The sequence below is a fragment of the Peromyscus eremicus genome, chromosome X, assembly GCF_949786415.1.
Source record: "Peromyscus eremicus chromosome X, PerEre_H2_v1, whole genome shotgun sequence".
Lineage (NCBI taxonomy): Eukaryota > Metazoa > Chordata > Mammalia > Rodentia > Cricetidae > Peromyscus > Peromyscus eremicus.
Window position 1 is genome coordinate 20,648,639 of NC_081439.1, and position 19,241 is coordinate 20,667,879.

General features: G+C 41.2%; 1 protein-coding gene across 1 annotated transcript in view; it reads right to left on the reverse strand.

Moving 5' to 3' along the window:
* Positions 1-2,958: 2,958 nt before the first annotated feature.
* The window catches only part of Arhgap6 (Rho GTPase activating protein 6), a 94,501-nt gene continuing 78,218 nt past the window's right edge, over positions 2,959-19,241 (reverse strand). Inside the window, exons 10-13 of the mRNA XM_059250726.1 lie at positions 18,831-18,928; positions 7,589-7,863; positions 5,499-5,579; positions 2,959-5,008 (exon numbers count right to left, since the gene is read on the reverse strand). Of these exons, the coding sequence (XP_059106709.1) occupies positions 4,308-5,008; positions 5,499-5,579; positions 7,589-7,863; positions 18,831-18,928 (1,155 nt within the window). The 3' untranslated portion in view covers positions 2,959-4,307. The remainder of the gene's footprint in view (positions 5,009-5,498; positions 5,580-7,588; positions 7,864-18,830; positions 18,929-19,241) is intronic.

Sequence of the window (19,241 nt, forward strand, 5' to 3'; positions counted from 1 at the left end):
GGCACTACCAGAATTAATTGAAAGTAAAGACCTACCCTGAATGTGAGTACCACCAGATCATGAACTGGGAGACCCAGGCAGAATGAAAGGAGGAAAAGGAGAAAGCTGGTAAGGTGCCAGCATTCCTGATACTGGTGCCAAGGTGTGAGGAGTTCCATCCACATACTCTTCAGATTACTCTCTACGCCATGCCTTCCCACCATCATGGTGTGTTCGAACTGAAACCATGAACTCAAATAAGTCTTTTCTCTCTTGAATTGTGTCTGTTGGGAATTTGGCTCAATGATGACCAATGCACCAGGTGAGGCTTCGGGTACACAGAAGGAAGAAGCTCCCTAGCCAAAGATGTGGGGTGATACAAAGTGAAATTGGGGTTCAGGGTAGCAGTAGAGACATAGAGCTGGCCCTTCAGAACTGTTGAGGTGCTGTGGGACATTCATTGAGAATTTCAAGCAGGGCATTGAGAGCCAGGTGTGATATGAAGGCTAGAGATTAGGGTTGCCAGATTTCCAAATATATGTCAAATATATTCCAAATATTCCAAATATATTTCCAAATATATGTCAGATTTGGTTTGCAGGTTGTTGTCTTTTTGTCCTGAAGAACACTTGCTGCTGTTTTACAATTCTGTCTGGTAAAGACATAGACTTTCTTTTTAATATAAGTATATCCCATATAAAACTTCAGGGGATGAACCATTATTTGAGTATAAGTGTATCCCAGATTTTACATGGGACATACTGAGACTAATATGTGATCTGTTGTTAAGCCTTCAAATTGAGTAGACACTGTATCTTATTTGGTAATTGTATTTGAGAAGTACCATGGTCAAGTGTCCTATATCCTAAGCCCAACTGTCTCCATCCGGGTAGGAAAGAGCAAGGGCTTGTGCTTGGGTTTGGGACCTTCCATTGCTAAACACGAAACAGCTACAGCAAACTAGGATGAGTTGGTCTCTGTAAACTAAAGGGCGATTAGCTAACTGAACATTGGTTGAGCGACCTTCTACCCCTTGGCAGATTGAGGGCTGGGTTAGGTGGGGATCGTGAATGCCAGCTCAGAGTCTCTAGGCTGCCATCCTTGAGGAGAACTTTCCTTTGGTTTGCAGGTTGTTGTCTTTTTGTCCTGAAGAACACTTGCTGCTGTTTTACAATTCTGTCTGGTCAAGACATCCTGTTTTCATCTCTGTGTGACTCTTCTGCAGACAAATCCTTTCTTCTTAGTTCAGTAAAATCTACCTCCTGCTGTTTGCTTATCGGACCAGCAGACAGCACAGGCCTCCACTTTGTTCTAGCATCTCTTTATATTCAATCCCAGCACTGTTTCTCTGCCAAGCAGATGTGTATTAAAATGTGCATAAGAAAAGAAGCAAGCTGGATTTATTTATAAATTTCCTCTATTTGCACACCCCCCGTTGGCATCAGATGGTTGTTTTTGCTATCAAAACCCACAACAAACATATGTTAATAGCTACTTAGAGGGATCAAGACAAATGTGTATTTGGCTATTTCTATCATCACCATTCTGGCCTCTTTGCCAGAGACACAAACACAAAGTGATTGAGTACTCATAGACATGGAGGCATCTGTGGCCCATGGCAGCTTTCTTCTTGCCCATAGAATCCCTTTCCTCATGAGGAATGAGTGACTTGAACATCCTAGTCAAAGTGTTTTGTCCAAGTTGACATTTGTTTTTCTAGTCAGGCATCATATCACATGCTATACAGTATGAAAAACGGCCTCAATTTCTACACAGTTTTGGGGTCTCATATGTGTTTTAAAAGATTGTATCTATGATGCGTATAATGGTGTGTGTGTGTGTGTGTGTGTGTGTGTGTGTGTGTGTGTGTGTTGGGGTGTGTGTGCAGGTCACAACGCGTATAACAAGGTCAGAGGACCACTGGGGGTGTCAGTCCTTGTCACCCACCTTGTTGGAGATAGGGTCTCTCTTGTCCTTCACTCCTGTATAGTCCACATTAGCTGGCCCATGTCCTTCCAGGGATATTCTCCTGTTTGTACCTCTCATGTCCTGTAGGAACACTGGATTAGAGACACCTGTGCTACTGTGTCCAGCTTTGATGGGGGTTCTGGCACTTTACTTACTGAACCATCTTGGGAGGCCTCATGTATCTTTTAAAAGTGGCATATTTGCAATGAGATAAAGACATCTGAGAAACAAACTCATGAAAGAAGTCAACGATGTGGGCACAGAACTTACATAAGTGGGCAAAGAAATAGGGGGATGAATATCGACCTGTCTTCTACACTGTCAAATTTAGATCTATACCTTCAATATCTCATTTGATTCATTTGATTTAAAAGTAACACAACTTTGACAGTATAAACATGGTGAGAGGGAGGTTCATTAAAAGAGAAAGAATTTGTCAGGCCTTGGTCAAGTTCAAAGGATTGGGAGAAAGGTTAGTGACCTAGAAAAGCCACTCGAGTACTACAATCAAACAGCATTTGGTCTGAATGGGGTCTGGAAGGAATAACTGAGGTCTTCAGACAAATCTTCTGTGTTCTGAGCCAACAGCAGAAGTGCTGAGCCCAGTGACTGGGCCCAAAGATCATTCAACTCATCCCCAAGCCACTGCAGTCCATATCTAGAATTAATCAGGCATCTGAGACCTATGGAGCAGACACAACTTTCAACAGCTGTGTTGAGTTACACCTGCCCAAGAGGCATGAAACCCAAGTGTCAGTCAGGTATGAAATCACTTGCTCAGTGACAAGAAAACCAGACTTTAATTACAACACATCATTGTAGATTTCTACATCTTTCCGTATCACTGATTGATGGCCCCAAGCTACCAGCTATTTTGAAAACTAGCTTTCTAACTGTATGCATGTATTTATCGAATTGCCAACATGTAATATACTTGAGCTTGTGAGTAGTGAATTATCTATCTGGAATGGGCCGTGCGTTCCTTCATTAGATTTAAAGGCTGGTAACGAATCTTTGCTTAACTTTTTATTCATCATGGCACAAGATAGAATTTTAAGAAACACCACTGAAAAATTTCATTGCCAACATGAAAATTAAGAGTAGCACGTTATATATATATATAACCGTCTTTGTATATAGTACACTGTCCCTTCTGATGTGAAAAAAAGTCAGAAAATACTGAAGCAAACTGCCACCTGCTGGTCAAAAGTGGTTTTGCAGTTGTAACACTTCAAATTGTTGAAGTAAGGTAATAGTAACACATACATTACAATACACATAAAATTACCGAAGACACGTTTCCTCAGCCTTTGGCAAATGTAAGCGCAAAGATGTAGCTGATTTTTGCCCCCCCCCCGATAGGATTTACTTTACAAGGAATTGCTTGTAATTGGGCTAATATTGATAACTGGGCAGAGGGGGAAATGGTGTTGTATAATGTGAATGTGTATTCATTTGGATTTTAAAACTTTTTATAGTTGGATTCCAGTTTGTAGTTTTGAAAAATACATAAAAGTTACACATTATAAATATATCAGTGTCCTATATAAAACTGAATTTAACCTAGAATGGGATGGACATGTTCTTAAGTACGGTTAGGCACGGCCTTTCTCCTCTGATTTGCTGAGTCCTTTCTAAACAGTTTCTAAAAATATATTTCACAACATATCAAATTTAATATTTCCTTAAAACTTGTTCACTATGAAAAAAGCATTCAGTGACTATAACTTCTGCTTCTCAACACTGTATAAAAATATGGCTTCTCACACTCTGTTTTGTTTGGTTAGTATTTTTCTTAGGCATTGAAGAGAGGGCTGTCCCCGTGAAAAAGCGATGGCAAAAAGCACAGAAACCCGCTTGTGCATATTCTAGAATATTCTATAGAATTTTGTTGCTTAATATATCTCATGGTGTAATATAAGTGCAGTGATTTTTTAAAATTGTTCCGTCTTCTCTGTGAATATATCATATTGATTATCATACATAATCTGTTACAGAATATACAATAGTCAAAATTGAAGACACATAAATACAATTAAGCTATACCAAAGCAAGAGTTTGATCTTATATAGAGCCAATGTGGGTAGTTTTGAGATTGGGTATTGTCATGTTTGGGATTTTTTTTCCCCTAAGGCTGGCTACGCAATAGAATCTTATCATAAATGGCAAGGGTAGGAGTGTCTCTCTGTAAGTGGACTGACTTTCTCTTGTGTTGATTTTTCAAAGTGTGGAAAAACGAAAAGAAAAATAGAAATGAATAATTGTCCAATTGTCCATCGACAAGTTTTCCGGGTCTGGGCCGGAAGAGGATGTTGTTTTTTTTTTTTGGGAGGGTGGGCTCCAGCTGCTGGTGGGCAGGCTCATACCAGGGTTTCCGGGAGGGCGTCGGGGTTGTCAGTTGACAGGAGCTCCCAGATCTGCCACCGCTCTCGCTGCCAGTCGAGCCAGCTGACCTCCCCTAAGTTCTGCCTGTCCTGCTCACAGGCTGAGAGGGAGTAGGCGCTGCTCAGTTTTTTTGGCCTGGCTGGATGTTCTCCTGAGGCTTGCTGGCCTCCTTCTTCTGCAGCTGTTCCCGAACCTTCCTCATGCCTCTGGAGCCTCCACAGGGGAGGCTCCTGGGGCTGCTGGGCCGAGGAGGCCATGGCAGGCTTCCCTGAGCCCGGGTAAGGAGGTGGGGGGCGCCTGTCATCTCTGCCACTTTCCTGAGGTCTTTGGTACACAGGCTGGGCCTGGCTTTGCAGCCAGGCCTCTTCCACCTCACCCTCGGCCAGGTCTTCCGTACTGTTTAGGGACAAAAATGGCTCAGACCTGGCTGCAGGCTGCCTGGACCCCCTGCCGCCGCCCTGGATGTGGGGAGTGCTGCAGACACGCGACACGGGAAGGTGGACACTGCACTGTGCCACGGTGGTCGCCGTCTGAGTCCTCCGAATGACCTGAGTCCCACTGTCCAGCCCCGTGGGGCTCCCTTGACACTGAGGCCAATTCACGGATAGGTTCCCTTGAGAAAGGGAACAGGGCCTCGGTCGCAGGGAGCTGCTTTCAAAAATGTCACCATAGGAACCTAGAACCAGAAAGGCAAGAAGTGGGGTTAGTTTGGACAATTGCCTTGAGGCTTGGTGGCTTGATCTTTTCTTTTTTACTGCTGCCTCTATTGCTGAAAACGTACAGCACACTCTCAGCTATTGTTACCTGGAAAGAAATTCTCCCTAGCAAGACCAATGGCAGGTTCTTGTTGAGAGTGGCACCGTTTTTGTGGCCACTCCATACATATTCCTAGACTCTCACAGGCTTAGCTGAGCTGCCAAACTATCTAAACTGTCTTGTTGACAACTTAGGCTACAGGAAATGAAGAGCAATGAATTACTGTCCAAGCTTAGCAAGTGGGGTGGAAAGCCCACGGAGAGATTTTTTTTTTGGTCCCCTTTCCCCTCTCATTTCAGAATTTTCTGAATAATGGTTGGCAAGCAGTTAACCACGAGAATAGCAAGTAAGAACTGGGGAAAAATCCATTTTTAAAGTAAATGCAAGGAAGTTTAAAAATGGCACTTCACCTGTCATTCCTGGGTCTTTGGATCCACTTTTTAATGTTGAATGCCAAGTTCCCCAGATATTGAAAGGCTCCTCTGACATATCTAGGAAAGAGGATAAAATGGTCCACAACAGAAAAAATTAAGAATGAAACCAATAAACAATAGCATTACATTTTTGGCACAAAATATCATATTAAAGGTTGTACTACATGCAAAACAATACTATTTGGAATTGCCTTCCAAGAAGTTTGTTCTGTTGGAGATGGACAAAAATGCTCTTTCCATATCATGTTTCTGGTAAACAGAATTGATGTTCACTATTGAAATCTGTATCCTAACCTCCAGAACCTCTAAAAATAAACTGGGCATATCTCCCTGGTTCTTGAGGTTAAGCGACTCTCCTGGAGGACCTGGGTAGCTTGGATATCATTAAAAGGGTCCCTATAAGAGGGATGCAACAGAAAAGATGTTGCTATGTCGGTAGCTTTAGACATGGAAGCAACAGGCATGAGATTCGGTCTACAGAAGCTAGAAGAGGGCAGGAAACCGATTGTTCCTCGGGTCCTCCAGAACAGAAGGCAGCAGCCCTGTGTACCAGTTCAATTTCTGACACCCTAAAACATAAGAGGGCTGACCTGGGTGTTGCTTTCATTGTGGGTGATAACAATAATAAGAAACTCATACAAGGGGGCAGTTGGTGATTGCCACATGGGCTCTGGCTACAGGTACAGGCATGCAGGGACAATAGTGCTGGTTTCTGAACTCGCCTCAGGGACACTGTCCTGGCATGAGCAGATTTATTCCTGTGTCTGTTTCTTTCTCCTCCCTTCTCCCCTCAATCGGGGCATATGTATCTATGTAGCAAGATGCTATAGTAGATGTATTCAGCTCAAGTTTTCCTCCCTCCAAGCCTGTGTTGAAATCATCATTATGACTTGGAATCAGAGGTCTTCAGGATGTCTCCAAACATTTGTTAGTTTCTGGGAAGTATACCTTCCTTTATTCCTTAGAGGGTATCAGGAGATCATGAGACAGACCAGATATACAGTAACAAGAGATCACAAGTGCCTACAAGGTTACACAGCACAGATTAGCCAGGGCTTAGTCCATGCTAAGTGTTGCCATAACAACTGTATGTAGATTCACTAATGATATCCAATACATGAGACATTGGTACCATTCTTAGTTATCTTATCAGGAGTCCATAGGCCTCTGTGGAGATCAATGATTCCTTTGAGATCCTGCAAGCTGAAAGTGGCAGGACATTATTCTGACTCCTAGTCTAGTGTTTTTGTCATTGTCTAGTTTTGGCACACTGCCTTGTTGTGTGATAGGTTCAGAACCATTCCTTTATGAAAATGACAGAAGTAATTGAGTGGCATCAGACTATCAAATATGCAATCCAAATCCACCAGCAGGGACATAGACTCCCCTGGACGTTAAAAGGAAAAGGTCAATTGGGAAAATGAGTGGCTCCTTTGAGCATTTGCTCACTTCACAGATATTTGAGAATCAGAAGTTGTAAGGCCCTTCTATGACAACAACCATTCTTTTCTTCTATCTTGAACATTGAGCAGACACTCAGTAAATGTTCTTTGAATTGAAGAAACATCCAACAAAGGGCCTGATGAGGATAGTCCATGTAGCTAGAGTTTTCCTGCCTGGCCCACAGTCAGGACAAATCTCTGTTATCTGTCAGTCCCACAGCCGCTCAGACCCAACCAAGTAAACACAGAGACTTACATTGTTTAAACTGTTTGGCCCAATGGCTCAGGCTTCTAGCTATCTAGTTTTTACATCTTAAATTAATCCATTTTCATAAATCTATACCTTGCCACGTGGCTTGTGGCTTACGTCATCTTCACATGCTGCTTGTCATGGCGGCGGCTGGCAGTGTCTCCTCCACCTTCCTGTTCTCTCCATTCTCCTCTCTGTTAGTCCCGCCTATACTTCCTACCTGGCCACTGGCCAATCAGTGTTTTATTTATTGACCAATCAGAGCAATTTGACATACAGAACATCCCACAGCAAGTCCAAAATAACCCACCCCATGTAACATGCCACAAGAGGGGAGATACTTTTTTGGGTTGTCACAGCCAAGCTTCAGTTACCTTTTCCAAGCCTTGGTCCAGGAGAACTTTCTCTTGACTTCGACTTTGGCGATGGCAAGTGGCCCACCAGTGTATACTGCTCTGGCACCTTATAAAGTTTCTCCGAGCCCCCCCGGGCCCTGTCCTCTTGCATAGCCAGCAGGGAGCGCTCAGACAGCACTGGGGAGTTGTTGTCATAAGGGGAGATGTCTCCGCTGGAGGCCTTGTTGGAGTCTGTAGATGAATGCCTCCCTCCCATGGAAAAGGAAACTTCCGACTGCAGCATGTCAGGGCTCCTGGCATAAGACAATCATAGGTGTGTAAGTATGATCAGATTCAAACATTATACAGTTGTCAATGGCAGATTTCAAGTACATGGATATGGAGGCTGAAACAGAAATACCTTTTGAGCAATGTTCCAACACATCGCCATCAATAATGTGAAAGCGTTTCCATAAAATGATCACAAGATGGCAGTAAAACACAACAAACGCAACAAGAAATGTTGGCCTGCAAAGGAGGCAAAGGATGAAATAAAGATCTGCTGTAGTTGCCAAAGTTCAACCAGCAGAGGACAGTGAAACCTAACAAATGGTATAAAACAAAGGTCAACTAGAAGGGTGGAGACACACATGCCTGTGTTCGTCAATGCTGCCTGCTGGCGGAGAGCAATAAAATTTAGCAGATTTAACAACAAAAATAGGACATAAACAGAGATGGAGCCCTGTCATCACCTTGCACCGCTAAAGTGCCCAACGGAGTGATGGAGTGATGCTTGATTAAATGTAAAAGTTAAACCCTGGGGGTCACTATTGATTAAGCAAGGAAAAAAAAAAAAGCAACAGCCCAGATGACTCTTTTTTGCTTTCCTTAATCTCCTGAATTAAAAATAATCCAGACTTAGAGTTCATTGTGGCTTTAAGGAAAACTTCTTTTCGTTTCCTGTAGCATACTTAGAAAATAAATATATTCTTCCTGTGATGGAGACAATGATACTAGTGGTGGGAATATGTGTTTATGTATGAAAAGATGGCTAAAAAGATAAATACATGGCAGTGTATATGAATGCACAGAACATGATTTTGCAAGGCACTAGTACATCTGCAGCACAATCTATGGCATTATCTCACATAGTATTAACATATGCACGTATAAGTTGTCATAGCAACAGAAATAACAGTGAAAATGTAAATGGAACAGGAAAAGGAGAATACCAGGAACACGGGGACTGGGCAAAGCCTTACCTGGAACAATCTTTATTTTCTACCTTCCTCAAAACAGTGGCCCTGACATCTTAAAGGGAAAAATGATCAAAGATTGATTAAAAGTTTTACAGTGTGCTTCTGTCTTCCCTCATCCCTACCCTATTTGCTTCTCTTTACTGGTCTTTGCTTTCTGTTTGTTGCAGTTTTCAAAACAAATCCTTTGTGGTCTTAAAGAAGGTAAACACACACAGAGCCATCCTCTCCTAGCCAAAATTGTTTTTAGCATGCAAAATGAAGGAAGTGGATTCATAGGGACCCTAGCTTTATCTCAGGTTTCCAGCAAGGTTAAGTACCCAGGGGAAAAACATCCTGGCATCTGCGATATGCCATGCCTGTCACCCGAGGCAGCCAGGGCTCTGGCACTTTTGCTGAGGACATTTCCTACCCACATAGAATAAATAAGACCTCTGCTTGCCTCCTCTTTGAACTGATATCACACAATCTTATGGGCAGGAGCCAAAGGACAGCCATGAGCCTGATTTTCCAGACGTGTGGGCCTCCAGTGAATTTGAAGGGAAAAACCATCAAGAAGAACTTAACTGTTTGCTGGGAAACGGGAGGGAACCAACAACTGCATATAATTAAAAGAGAAAACCCTCTCCTTAGTTCTAGGCAGGGGAACACGAATTCAGACAAACTGTTGCCTATTACCATGGGATGTGGCTCTTCTTAGGAGAGGTTTGCTATAAACACAAGAAGAAGTGAATGCATTAAACTAACACAGACTTCAATTCCAAATCAGAAGGGCGATGGATCATATTATTTGGCTGACTTCATTAGTTTCCATTGCTTAGGTGACATTTCCTTTTCAGTCATTAATGAGAATGTCTTAGCTCTATTTGATAAGATTAAGTCATGGTTGTGCACCTAATAGTGGGAACTCATAGCCTTCTTTTATGGGATATTTTAAGGAGAGTCTAAGTCATTGCCCAATTCATGAGCCCAACTGAAACAACGTACAATCCTCTTAATTTGGAGGAGAGTTTTGGGAGTGGTCACATTTAGTGGAACTAAGGTTCACAGACACCACAAAAAAATTGGCTCAAGTCTTACACACCATCTTACCAAAACTACAGACGAGAAACATCCAGGGCAATGGTCTAAATGTACATTCAGCCAGGAGTTATGAGTATAAATGAGAGACATCAGGGAAGTAATTTCTCTCAAGTCGTCATATTGGGAGCGTTTAAGGTTTCCACAAAAGGAGTGGGTTTTTATTTTTACCCTGTGTTACCATGAGGTATTAATAAATAATGCATTTCTGTCTGCTATGAGGGCTAAAAGGCTCAGAGCACACGGAGCCCTGTGCAAGGGGCTGCATGGACCCCTACAGAGCATCTGTATATTTTACACCACACACTCAACTTGTTTTCCTTCTTGCCACCTCTCAGATTACTTCCTATGACACTCTTCCACTATACATACTGTTTCAAGATGCTTCAGACACTTGTAATGGACCTGGCATATAGACAGGAATTATACTTACATTGGTGCTTGGGGAAGTGCCGAACAGGCAATACCATGCTTAATGGTTTGGTGAAAAGAAAACAAAACAAGGGGGATCAAGAATAATTACAACATTGGCTTCTGTTGCTCTACCAGTGTTTCTTCCATTTTCATTGCTTTCATTGGATCTGACCAGATCAAGAGGAAAGAGTGGCCTTGTCCCTTTCCTCTTTCCTTCAAGTGGACTTTGCAAAAGTTCCTTTAGTAGCTGTGAAATGAGGACATATTCTCCCTGTAGGGCTGCATCTGTATCAGTTGGAAATATGCATTTGCAAGCTCCATTCTAGGCCTTCCACTCAGAATGGGCTGAATCCATCATGGAACCCACTGCAAACTAAGCTAAACAACATGAAAGGTTTCAAGATGGCAACAGGAGGTGGCTACAACAAAGAGGAGCCCCCTCAGAGTGCCATGCTGTTGCCCAGGAAGCCAGCTTTGCCTATTGAAATGGAAGCCCTGGGATAAGGCCAGCAGATTGTATTTACAGAAGATTTGGATACATGAAGATGATTAAGGGTCTCACAACAAAGCACTCCTTCCCATCTCAGTCCATACATGTGACAGTGAGCTAAAGATCTGCTAAGAGCCAAATCAAGAGAGAGATCACCAATGAGGGACCAAGCTATAGTGTTGGCTCAACTAGAAGTGAATATGTGACCCTGATCTTGGGATGAATGGACCTCAGGTAGAGAAAGTGGGGAAGTATGCCCATCCCAGCCAATGCTTAAGCCTCCTCCAGCCTCTATGTGCAGGACTCAGATAATGGAATGAAGTCTGACTGTGGGGTAGTAGGGTTGAAGATAAATCCTGGATATAGAGGCAAACAGACTGTTTTACAGTAGACAGGGCTCTAGGTAGCTGGTGCCACAGCCAGGGACACAGCCAGTCCCATCCAGTGACATAATGCTTTCCCTTTTTGGTTTACCCCCATTGGTATATTCAAGTCATGGAATTGGGTACAATATAGGAAGTGGGTACACGTGGAAAGCACCTTGAAAAATATGTGGCATGCTGCTTTGGACTGTAATAAGAGTAACATCCGTTAGAGTTCATTATATGGTAGGCCTTGCCCTTAGCTACTCTGGACTGTCTTTGTTCCTGATCTAAGACCAGAAATGACCAAGAGAAACAGGTAGTTGATAAAGTATCTTGTCTGTCTAGTAGTCCAGGCAGTAAGGCTTGAAATCCCTGTAAAATTTATTAAACTCATGTACTTGCTGTTGCAAATTAATAATAAAAGGCTATATTTTATATTTATAGTTAATTACCATTTTAAATGTTTAAAAATATCCCCTTCATTTTATTTTTCTCAGCAGAGATGAGGGAGCTGTAACCAAATTTGCGTAACAGCCATCAAAAGAATTCCCAGATTGAGACAAACACCCTACTCTTTGGAATCTCTGAAAAAAATGAAACAGCCTCAAATGTCTTCTCTCTGATTTGCACATAGGAGCTCCACCTTTAAGATGACTGTTCTAAGTAAACATTAAGATATTTGTGTATTTGCTTATGGAAAAGACTTGCTTTGATGAGGGTTACAATTGCTGAGGCATTGTCTCTAAAACATGGTATGGCCTTTCTATGTTTTTGGATCTTAACAGGCTGTTGGCTGGATAAATTGCTAAGTGATGTGGTTTCGAGTCCAAATGTGTCCAGCTCCTTTACTTTTTATAGCTAGTGTACAGCAGATTGAGGTTAGGGGCTTTGAGTAGATGGGCTGTCAGACAACATGGGTTTGTCTCGAAGCTGCGAGAGTAATCTGTTAGATACTTAAACCCCAGGACCATCCCCAGCATGCATGGCCAGTCCTAGCTAACCAAACATGAGATGGACATGGAGAGTGAATCAACATTCTCACCCTTAGCTGGTCCCTCCAGGTCAGGGTGTAAACACGCTGGCAGGGTACTGTGAGGAAGCCTGCACTGCAGCCGGAAATACAGAACTGGTTCTGTGAATAAATGAAGAACTCCAGTTCAACCCTCAGTGTGGCTGGCCCAGCCCATTGCTGAGCTAATTAGCTGAGAAACACAGAGATTTCAAATGTGTGTTGTCTTCATCCTTGGTTCAATCGCTTAATCAGTAAACTTCAGTCTGCTGGAATGCAAAGCTTGTATTCATCTCAGAAACTATTAATTGCACCAGGAAATAATCCATTGTCACAGCAGCCCTGGAATTATGGAGATTCCCACATTAACTGTGCATGGGGCTGCAAAGCTACCCTTGGGATAAAAACACCTCTCTAAAGAGGTGCTGACGTGAATCTCACTTCTCTAGCAGTTGGTAAAGCCAGTACTGGACGATAAATACCAGGGCCTTTGGGGATACTTCTCCCTTCATTTTAAGTCCTTATTAATTTCCTCTGCATGATGTTATAGTGCATTAGTGACAGGTGAAGGTCAAATAATGCTGTCTGTATTCCTTCTAGTTATATGATGCCTGACAAAGCATCTTTGAATAAATATTTTTCCAAAGTATAAAAAGGCTATAGATTACAGTAAAGACACTGGAATGCTGGGAGGATGGGGTAAAACCTTCCTCCATCCCAGATTGCTCTACCTATGACAATTACTTCTAGTTTTTCAAATCCTTCATTGTGGAATTTCATATTGCACTTAATTAAAGTTTTCCCTAAAACTCTGCCTGAAACATGTGGGAGATAAAGGCTTAATGCTTTATAATTTCCAGGGTACTAGAATGAAAGGAACATTGAAGCCACCAGCTACTGCTAGCCAATAGGATTCTTTGCTGTTATGCCATAGGTAAAGTCAGATTTTGGAGCATCCATATTCAGCAAATCATAGCAAAGAGAAGGCAGAAATTATAAACTATTACGTAACAGGCCACAGACTGGTAAAAGATGCCTTTAATTGTGAAGATTGATAGATTAAAATGAATGATCTTTGTGGTACTGTTTTGCTAAGCTCAACAAAATACCACAAACTACAAGAAACCTCATCACTCTTTCATACTGCAGAAAGTGGGTTTATGATGGGGTGGACTTCCATCTTACAGTTCCTAACTATTGCCTTTTGGAATGAATAGTGGTTTTCATCCATGGTTTTGATGTACTGGTCACGATTTTTTAATTTGAATAACAACTTTGTGAAGGTCACTAACAAAATTAATCACACTGAAATTTAAAGGTAGATATGTATAGGCTTGGTTCATTTGTGTCTACTTTCTACCAAAGTACAGTTAAATTGGGCTTACTTTTCTCTTGTTTCACATGTGGGTAGGAATGAGTGCTCTGTCTAGTTTGGTTGAATTACTATTATATTTCTGGGACACCTATGAGGATTGGTAGATTGAAAGAAAAATTTCTTTACTGTTTTTGTTTGCTTATAGTTTTGAGACAAGTTCTCATGTAATCTGTGATGGCCTCAAACTTACTACCTAGACAGGACCAGCCTCAAAGCTCCTGATCCTCCTGAGTGCTGAGATTACATGCCTAGCTCCTTAGGTTTTCTGAAGCCTGCATTTGAAAATGACAAGAACTATTATTAGAATTAGTTTTCATGCCATAGATAATCCTGAGCTCCATTGGACTCTGTCTCCTGAGCTGTAGATTTACAGGCCATGTTCACAGTGATTTATGCTCAGTTCTACCAAGCATTCCTTATGCAGAGATCCAGGGGTCCGAAGCACCTCAGTGAAAAACAGAACTGTGCGCTTTGATATAAATAATTTTATGTAAGGTTCATTTCTCTCCCTAGAACATTAAAGAAGTAAAGATAATACTAAGAAATGAAAAATAGGTATATTGGAACCCTTAACACTGAATTAAGCTTCAATGCATCATTTATTCCAAACAATGTTATCATTGTCTAGTCTCAGGTTAATTTAACTAAAAATCATTTCAGATTGTCACTTTGTCAATAGCAACTGTCACACTTAGTAACTGTCTCAGTTAAAAAGAGACAAAGAAAGGGGAGTTTGTGAAAATATGATTGATGGGTTGCATCCATTTAGGCCAGGCCCACTTGTTTTACTATCAACTTGGCATGTTGGGTGGATAAGTATGACATTGGTCTTTAGAAAATGTTGCTCTTTTGCCTTTTCATTGTCTGGGGGCAGGGAATCAAATTTGATTTTTATAAAATATTATATTACAATATAGTGTTCATGACTGAGTTCTTATTTCCTTAAATTTTGTGCCCAGATAGGTGCCTCCTTTACCTCATCCTAGCCCTGACCCGACTACAACACCTTTGTTTTGCTTTAGAGGTCCTCATTCAACCCACATTTAGTTTACCTTTCTCCCATCTTCCCCTATATTGTCACATTCCTGAATCAAAGAGAGGCTGGTCTGTTTTAAGGACTTCTGAAGAAAAGATCACATAATTCTAGCAAGTACACCAGACAAGCTGTGAAAAACTCATAAGCCTGGCAACTTTGGTACTGAAAATCTCTTCTAATCCCCCTCTTGCATGCCCCTTTGGTGAAAGCTAAACCCTGAAGTGGATGAGCACATGAAAAGATAATAAATTCACTCTGCACTCACCCAATTATGATGTTGTACACAGAAGAGAAAAACACAAATCATAACAAAACACCAAGTTCCCAAATATCACGAAATGTCTGCTCTTTCAAAACAGAAATAATAATACATATTTTCTCATTCTGGGTTTTACACTCTTTTGAAAATTTATTTCGTTTCCCCTCCAAATTAAATCTTGTGGTGTTTCCACTTGGCCTCACAGGAATCTAAAGCTTTACTTAGGTATGTGAACTGGGGAATGGAGGCTTCGGGGGAAAGAAATTCAAAAGTCTCCAGTGCATAATGAGCTCTGTTTTTAGACCCAATGCCCTCTTGTTCTCATGGGCCATATTTTGTGTCAATCTGCTATCTCATAGATGTCAAGGGACACAGTCATAGTGCCTCATACACAATAACTCTCTGGTAAGCAGTTTTAAATGGTGAACCATATGGTGAAATTCAGAATAAACCCACAGTAACTGTTTAATTTCCAACTAACAGATAAGAAAACTGAGTCAGAGAGTCATCGATGAACATACCCCATAGCATAAAACAAGTAGCAACAAGGTTGAATTGGGACATGGGAAATCTCAATCTCAACTTGAAGCTTGAAAGCAGTGTCATAAATTACACAGACACAACTGATAGGTGGTTAATTGATGTGGATACTGCTGTAGCCAGCACCATCTGTCACTTTGGGGTACTATAATTTACAGTCTCTGTAATTTATAATTACAGGGATATTTTGTCACTGTATTCCTTTATCACTACTTTCTGATTTAAATGTCACCCCAACACACTGCAGCATTTTATTTTAAGACATCTACCTGACTTCATTATTCTGTCCCCAGACAGATGGCAACTTTGCTGTTTTGACCAAATCCAGGACTAGCTATCTGAATACCCAGAACCAGTTACATCTTCACTCCGCTTCCAAGTGCACTCCAAGCTCTTCCTTCCCGCAGAAGCCATTATGAGACTGAAAAATCACATCTCCCTCTTTTCTACAAACTCCAAATGGACTTATAAGCCAGAACATTTGTTCTGCTCCTTTATCAACACAAGGATACATGTTAAAGGTCAAAACTCACCCCACCCAAGTCCCCATGGTATTTTAAATATAGAGAATCCAAGTGGTAGATCTGAGTCAGTTCTTTGGAGTTTGGGCTGCTTATTAGAATCATGTGGAGAGCTTTGAAAATCCCAATGTCTGGACTGCAAGCCAGAACAAATGAACAAACACCATGGTTACGGGGGAGACTCACAGCTGTTCCTTGCAATCCCCAGGTACTTGGAATGGGCAGGTGAGTCTGAAACCTGTCTAGTACCTGCCATTTTGCATTCTGTTATATAATGAATAATACACCTCTCCCATAAGATCTGCATGCACATAAAGTTAAGAAAATGCCTTGGCATTTTAAGCTTTCTCTACTCCAAATGTGGATCATGGACCAGTAACAACAGTACTACAGGGAGCTTGTTGGAAATACAGAATCTCAGCCCACTTCTCCAATCCTACTGACTCAGAAGAAGCAACCTCCCAAGATTTGAAGAGCTCCATATACACCAGGAGTTTGGGAAGCATATGTTTATGGCCTAAAGTGACTGCCTACAGCTCAAGCCTCAGAAGGCCACTTTTTAAAAAAAAAGTTTTTAACAAATATCGATAGTTTACATCATGGCATTATTAGCGACCTTCTGGACTGTTCTTTGCCTGTACCTAGAGGAAAACAAACAAAAAGAAAAACAAAACTAATCCTCTTCTCTTCCCTAAAGAGTCACTCATACAAGGATAGCAACAAAAGAAGCTAGAACAATTGCACAGCTCGGCGTGGGCTTAATATGTGCACTTTGTCCTTCCTAAGAGTAGAGAAAGAAAGGTTCTGTTCTTACCTTGGCATTTATATACCAAAAGCATGCTTGGAAACCACATTGCATTCCTGTCAATGGTCTTTTGAGAATAAAATGTACCTATCTAAATAATGCCACACAAAATAAGAAATTTGGACAGTAAAAATTCCATGTTATTTTTCTCTTTGTGTATATGTTTTCTAGATTTCCTGTCATGTACCAACAAAATGTTATAAACAAAGATTAATGAGGGATTTACAAATAGATACATCACTGTGTTTCTTGCCCACAGGAGAGACACAAGTAAGATTATAAAAATTCTCATAGCATATGATTGGTTGGGGAGAAATGAGAATTTATAACTTGATGAGAGTTAGAAATATAGGAAAAAATTAAGTGCAGTTCCAATTCCCTGATATGAAAACAAGACCATGAAATGCAGGTCCATTTGTATTTCTTATATATTTACATTTACTTATGTTTCTTGAAACTTGAATCCAAGTAGAGTATCTTGCTTGAACCAGAAATTGCCTTGATAATTGATTGGCATACAAATAGTCTTTTCTTAAAATGCATTGAAAGGGTGATCTGATTACAAGACCTTCCCTGGACTACTGGAATGGGAGGGGAACTGCATTCAGCAGGGGTCTTAATGTATTGGCCTGTTAAGAAGGGGATTAAACAATGTGGAATTCCTTTTCATTCAATTTCCCTAAATAGTATACTTTTATTATCACCTGAAATAATTTGAAATGAAAAGTAATCAAATTTGGTATTAGTCTATAGAAGTAGCTGAACATGTCTTTTTTCTAAGTTACATCTAAATAAGCTGTGTCTTTTAAAAAAAAAATCCATGGCTGAAAAAGAAAAAAATGCTATGAGGCCGGGCGGAGGTGGCGCACACCTTTAATCCCAGCACTCGGGAGGCAGAGCGGGGCGAATCTCTGTGAGTTCAAGACCAGCCTGGTCTACAGAGCGAGATCCAGGACAGGTACCAAAACTACACAGAGAAACCCTGTCTTGAAAAACCAAAAAAAAAAAAAAACCTCTGAATTAGGCTAAGGCATATCATTGGTTTTAGGATTAATCTCACTTTAGAAGTCACTAGAACATGAGCAAATGTGTCCTAGACTTAAGGATTGAAAGCACAGCACAATGATACTCTCAAGAGAGAACAGCATCAACAATTCCTATCCTAAATTTATGGTCGGGTATTTATGTGGGGATGGTGCTCCTGGTTAATGTGGCAATGTGGCAATGCCATCCCTCTACTTGGCTTTTCCAAATGTTATAACACCTTCATACACTCTGCCTCTGTAAGCAGCTGCTGGGATTAAACATAAAATCTGAACAACAAACTATTCTGTGCTCCTTTTAGGGCAAAATGGTGGCAAGCCATAACTTAAATCATGCCTTGTATTTGCCTCCTTGCAAACTTGGATAGTGTGCATTTTCATCAAGACAATACAAGATATACGTAATGACAGAGCTGGGAAAGTACACACTTCTCATTGCAAATGGGCACTTAGGTCTCAGCAAAGGTTGCTCTTGTGGTTTAGAAATGGATTGCTCCCACCTGTAAAATTGCACCAGGAAGATGATCCCCTCGCCCCAATGCAGCCTACAGGGCATTAAGTGTTTACCAAGACTCTTAACAGACATGCCTAGACTTTTAACATTGGGACACAATATTGTCACTGACAAAGTTGATGATCAAGAACTGTACAACTGAGTTATAAAGACAAAATTTTGTAACATTTTCATTAAATTGGTGATTTTGTGTTGGGCTGAATTCTTAGCTATTGTGAGGCACATGTGGCCTGTGGGTCACAGGTTGGTTGTGTCTGCTAGACTCCTTTGAGCTTCTTGCCAGTGGTTTAGAATTTTTTTCCCCCTGTGAACATAAGTCAGAAGTTCCTGAAGATTCTAGAGAAAGTGGAAAAAAAACAAGAAAAGTCTGGGAAAGTGACTTGGACTTTGGTAAGTTGATAAGACTGAAATCATTTCTGCTTAGGTGGATTGATCAGAACTGCCACAAAGTTGTCAACATTCCATTTGTGTCACTCTGCATGCAAATATGGCTACCATTCATATTCTTTAGAAATGGAACTAACGAAGAACATCAAGAACGTGACTCCACAAGCTGGGAAATGGGCATACTCACGAGGATTGGGAAGCCTTTCTTCGGAGCAAGTAGTCCACGACATCCGGATCTGTCTCCAGAAGGCTGATGAGCACTTCGTTCTGGAGATCTGGGGGAACCTGCAAGAGCCAAAGGTTGAGGCCTAAACCAAACTCCCTGTCAAAAGATGTAAAGCATAGCCTCAGCCACATTATGTCAGTATATGTCAAGCCTTCAAAACCTTAAGGATGCAGGCTGACTTATTAGTTCAAATCAAACCTATACCAACTCATATACCATGTTTAATTCTCAGGATAAACTAGAGATTATCAGATAATCACATTCCCTTCAAAATACTGTATACCTGGAAATCTTGTCTAGTCATTTGGATGCCTCCGTTGCATAGACTGGATGTTCCTTGGCTTTGAGTGAGCAAATGATCATGGGTAAGAG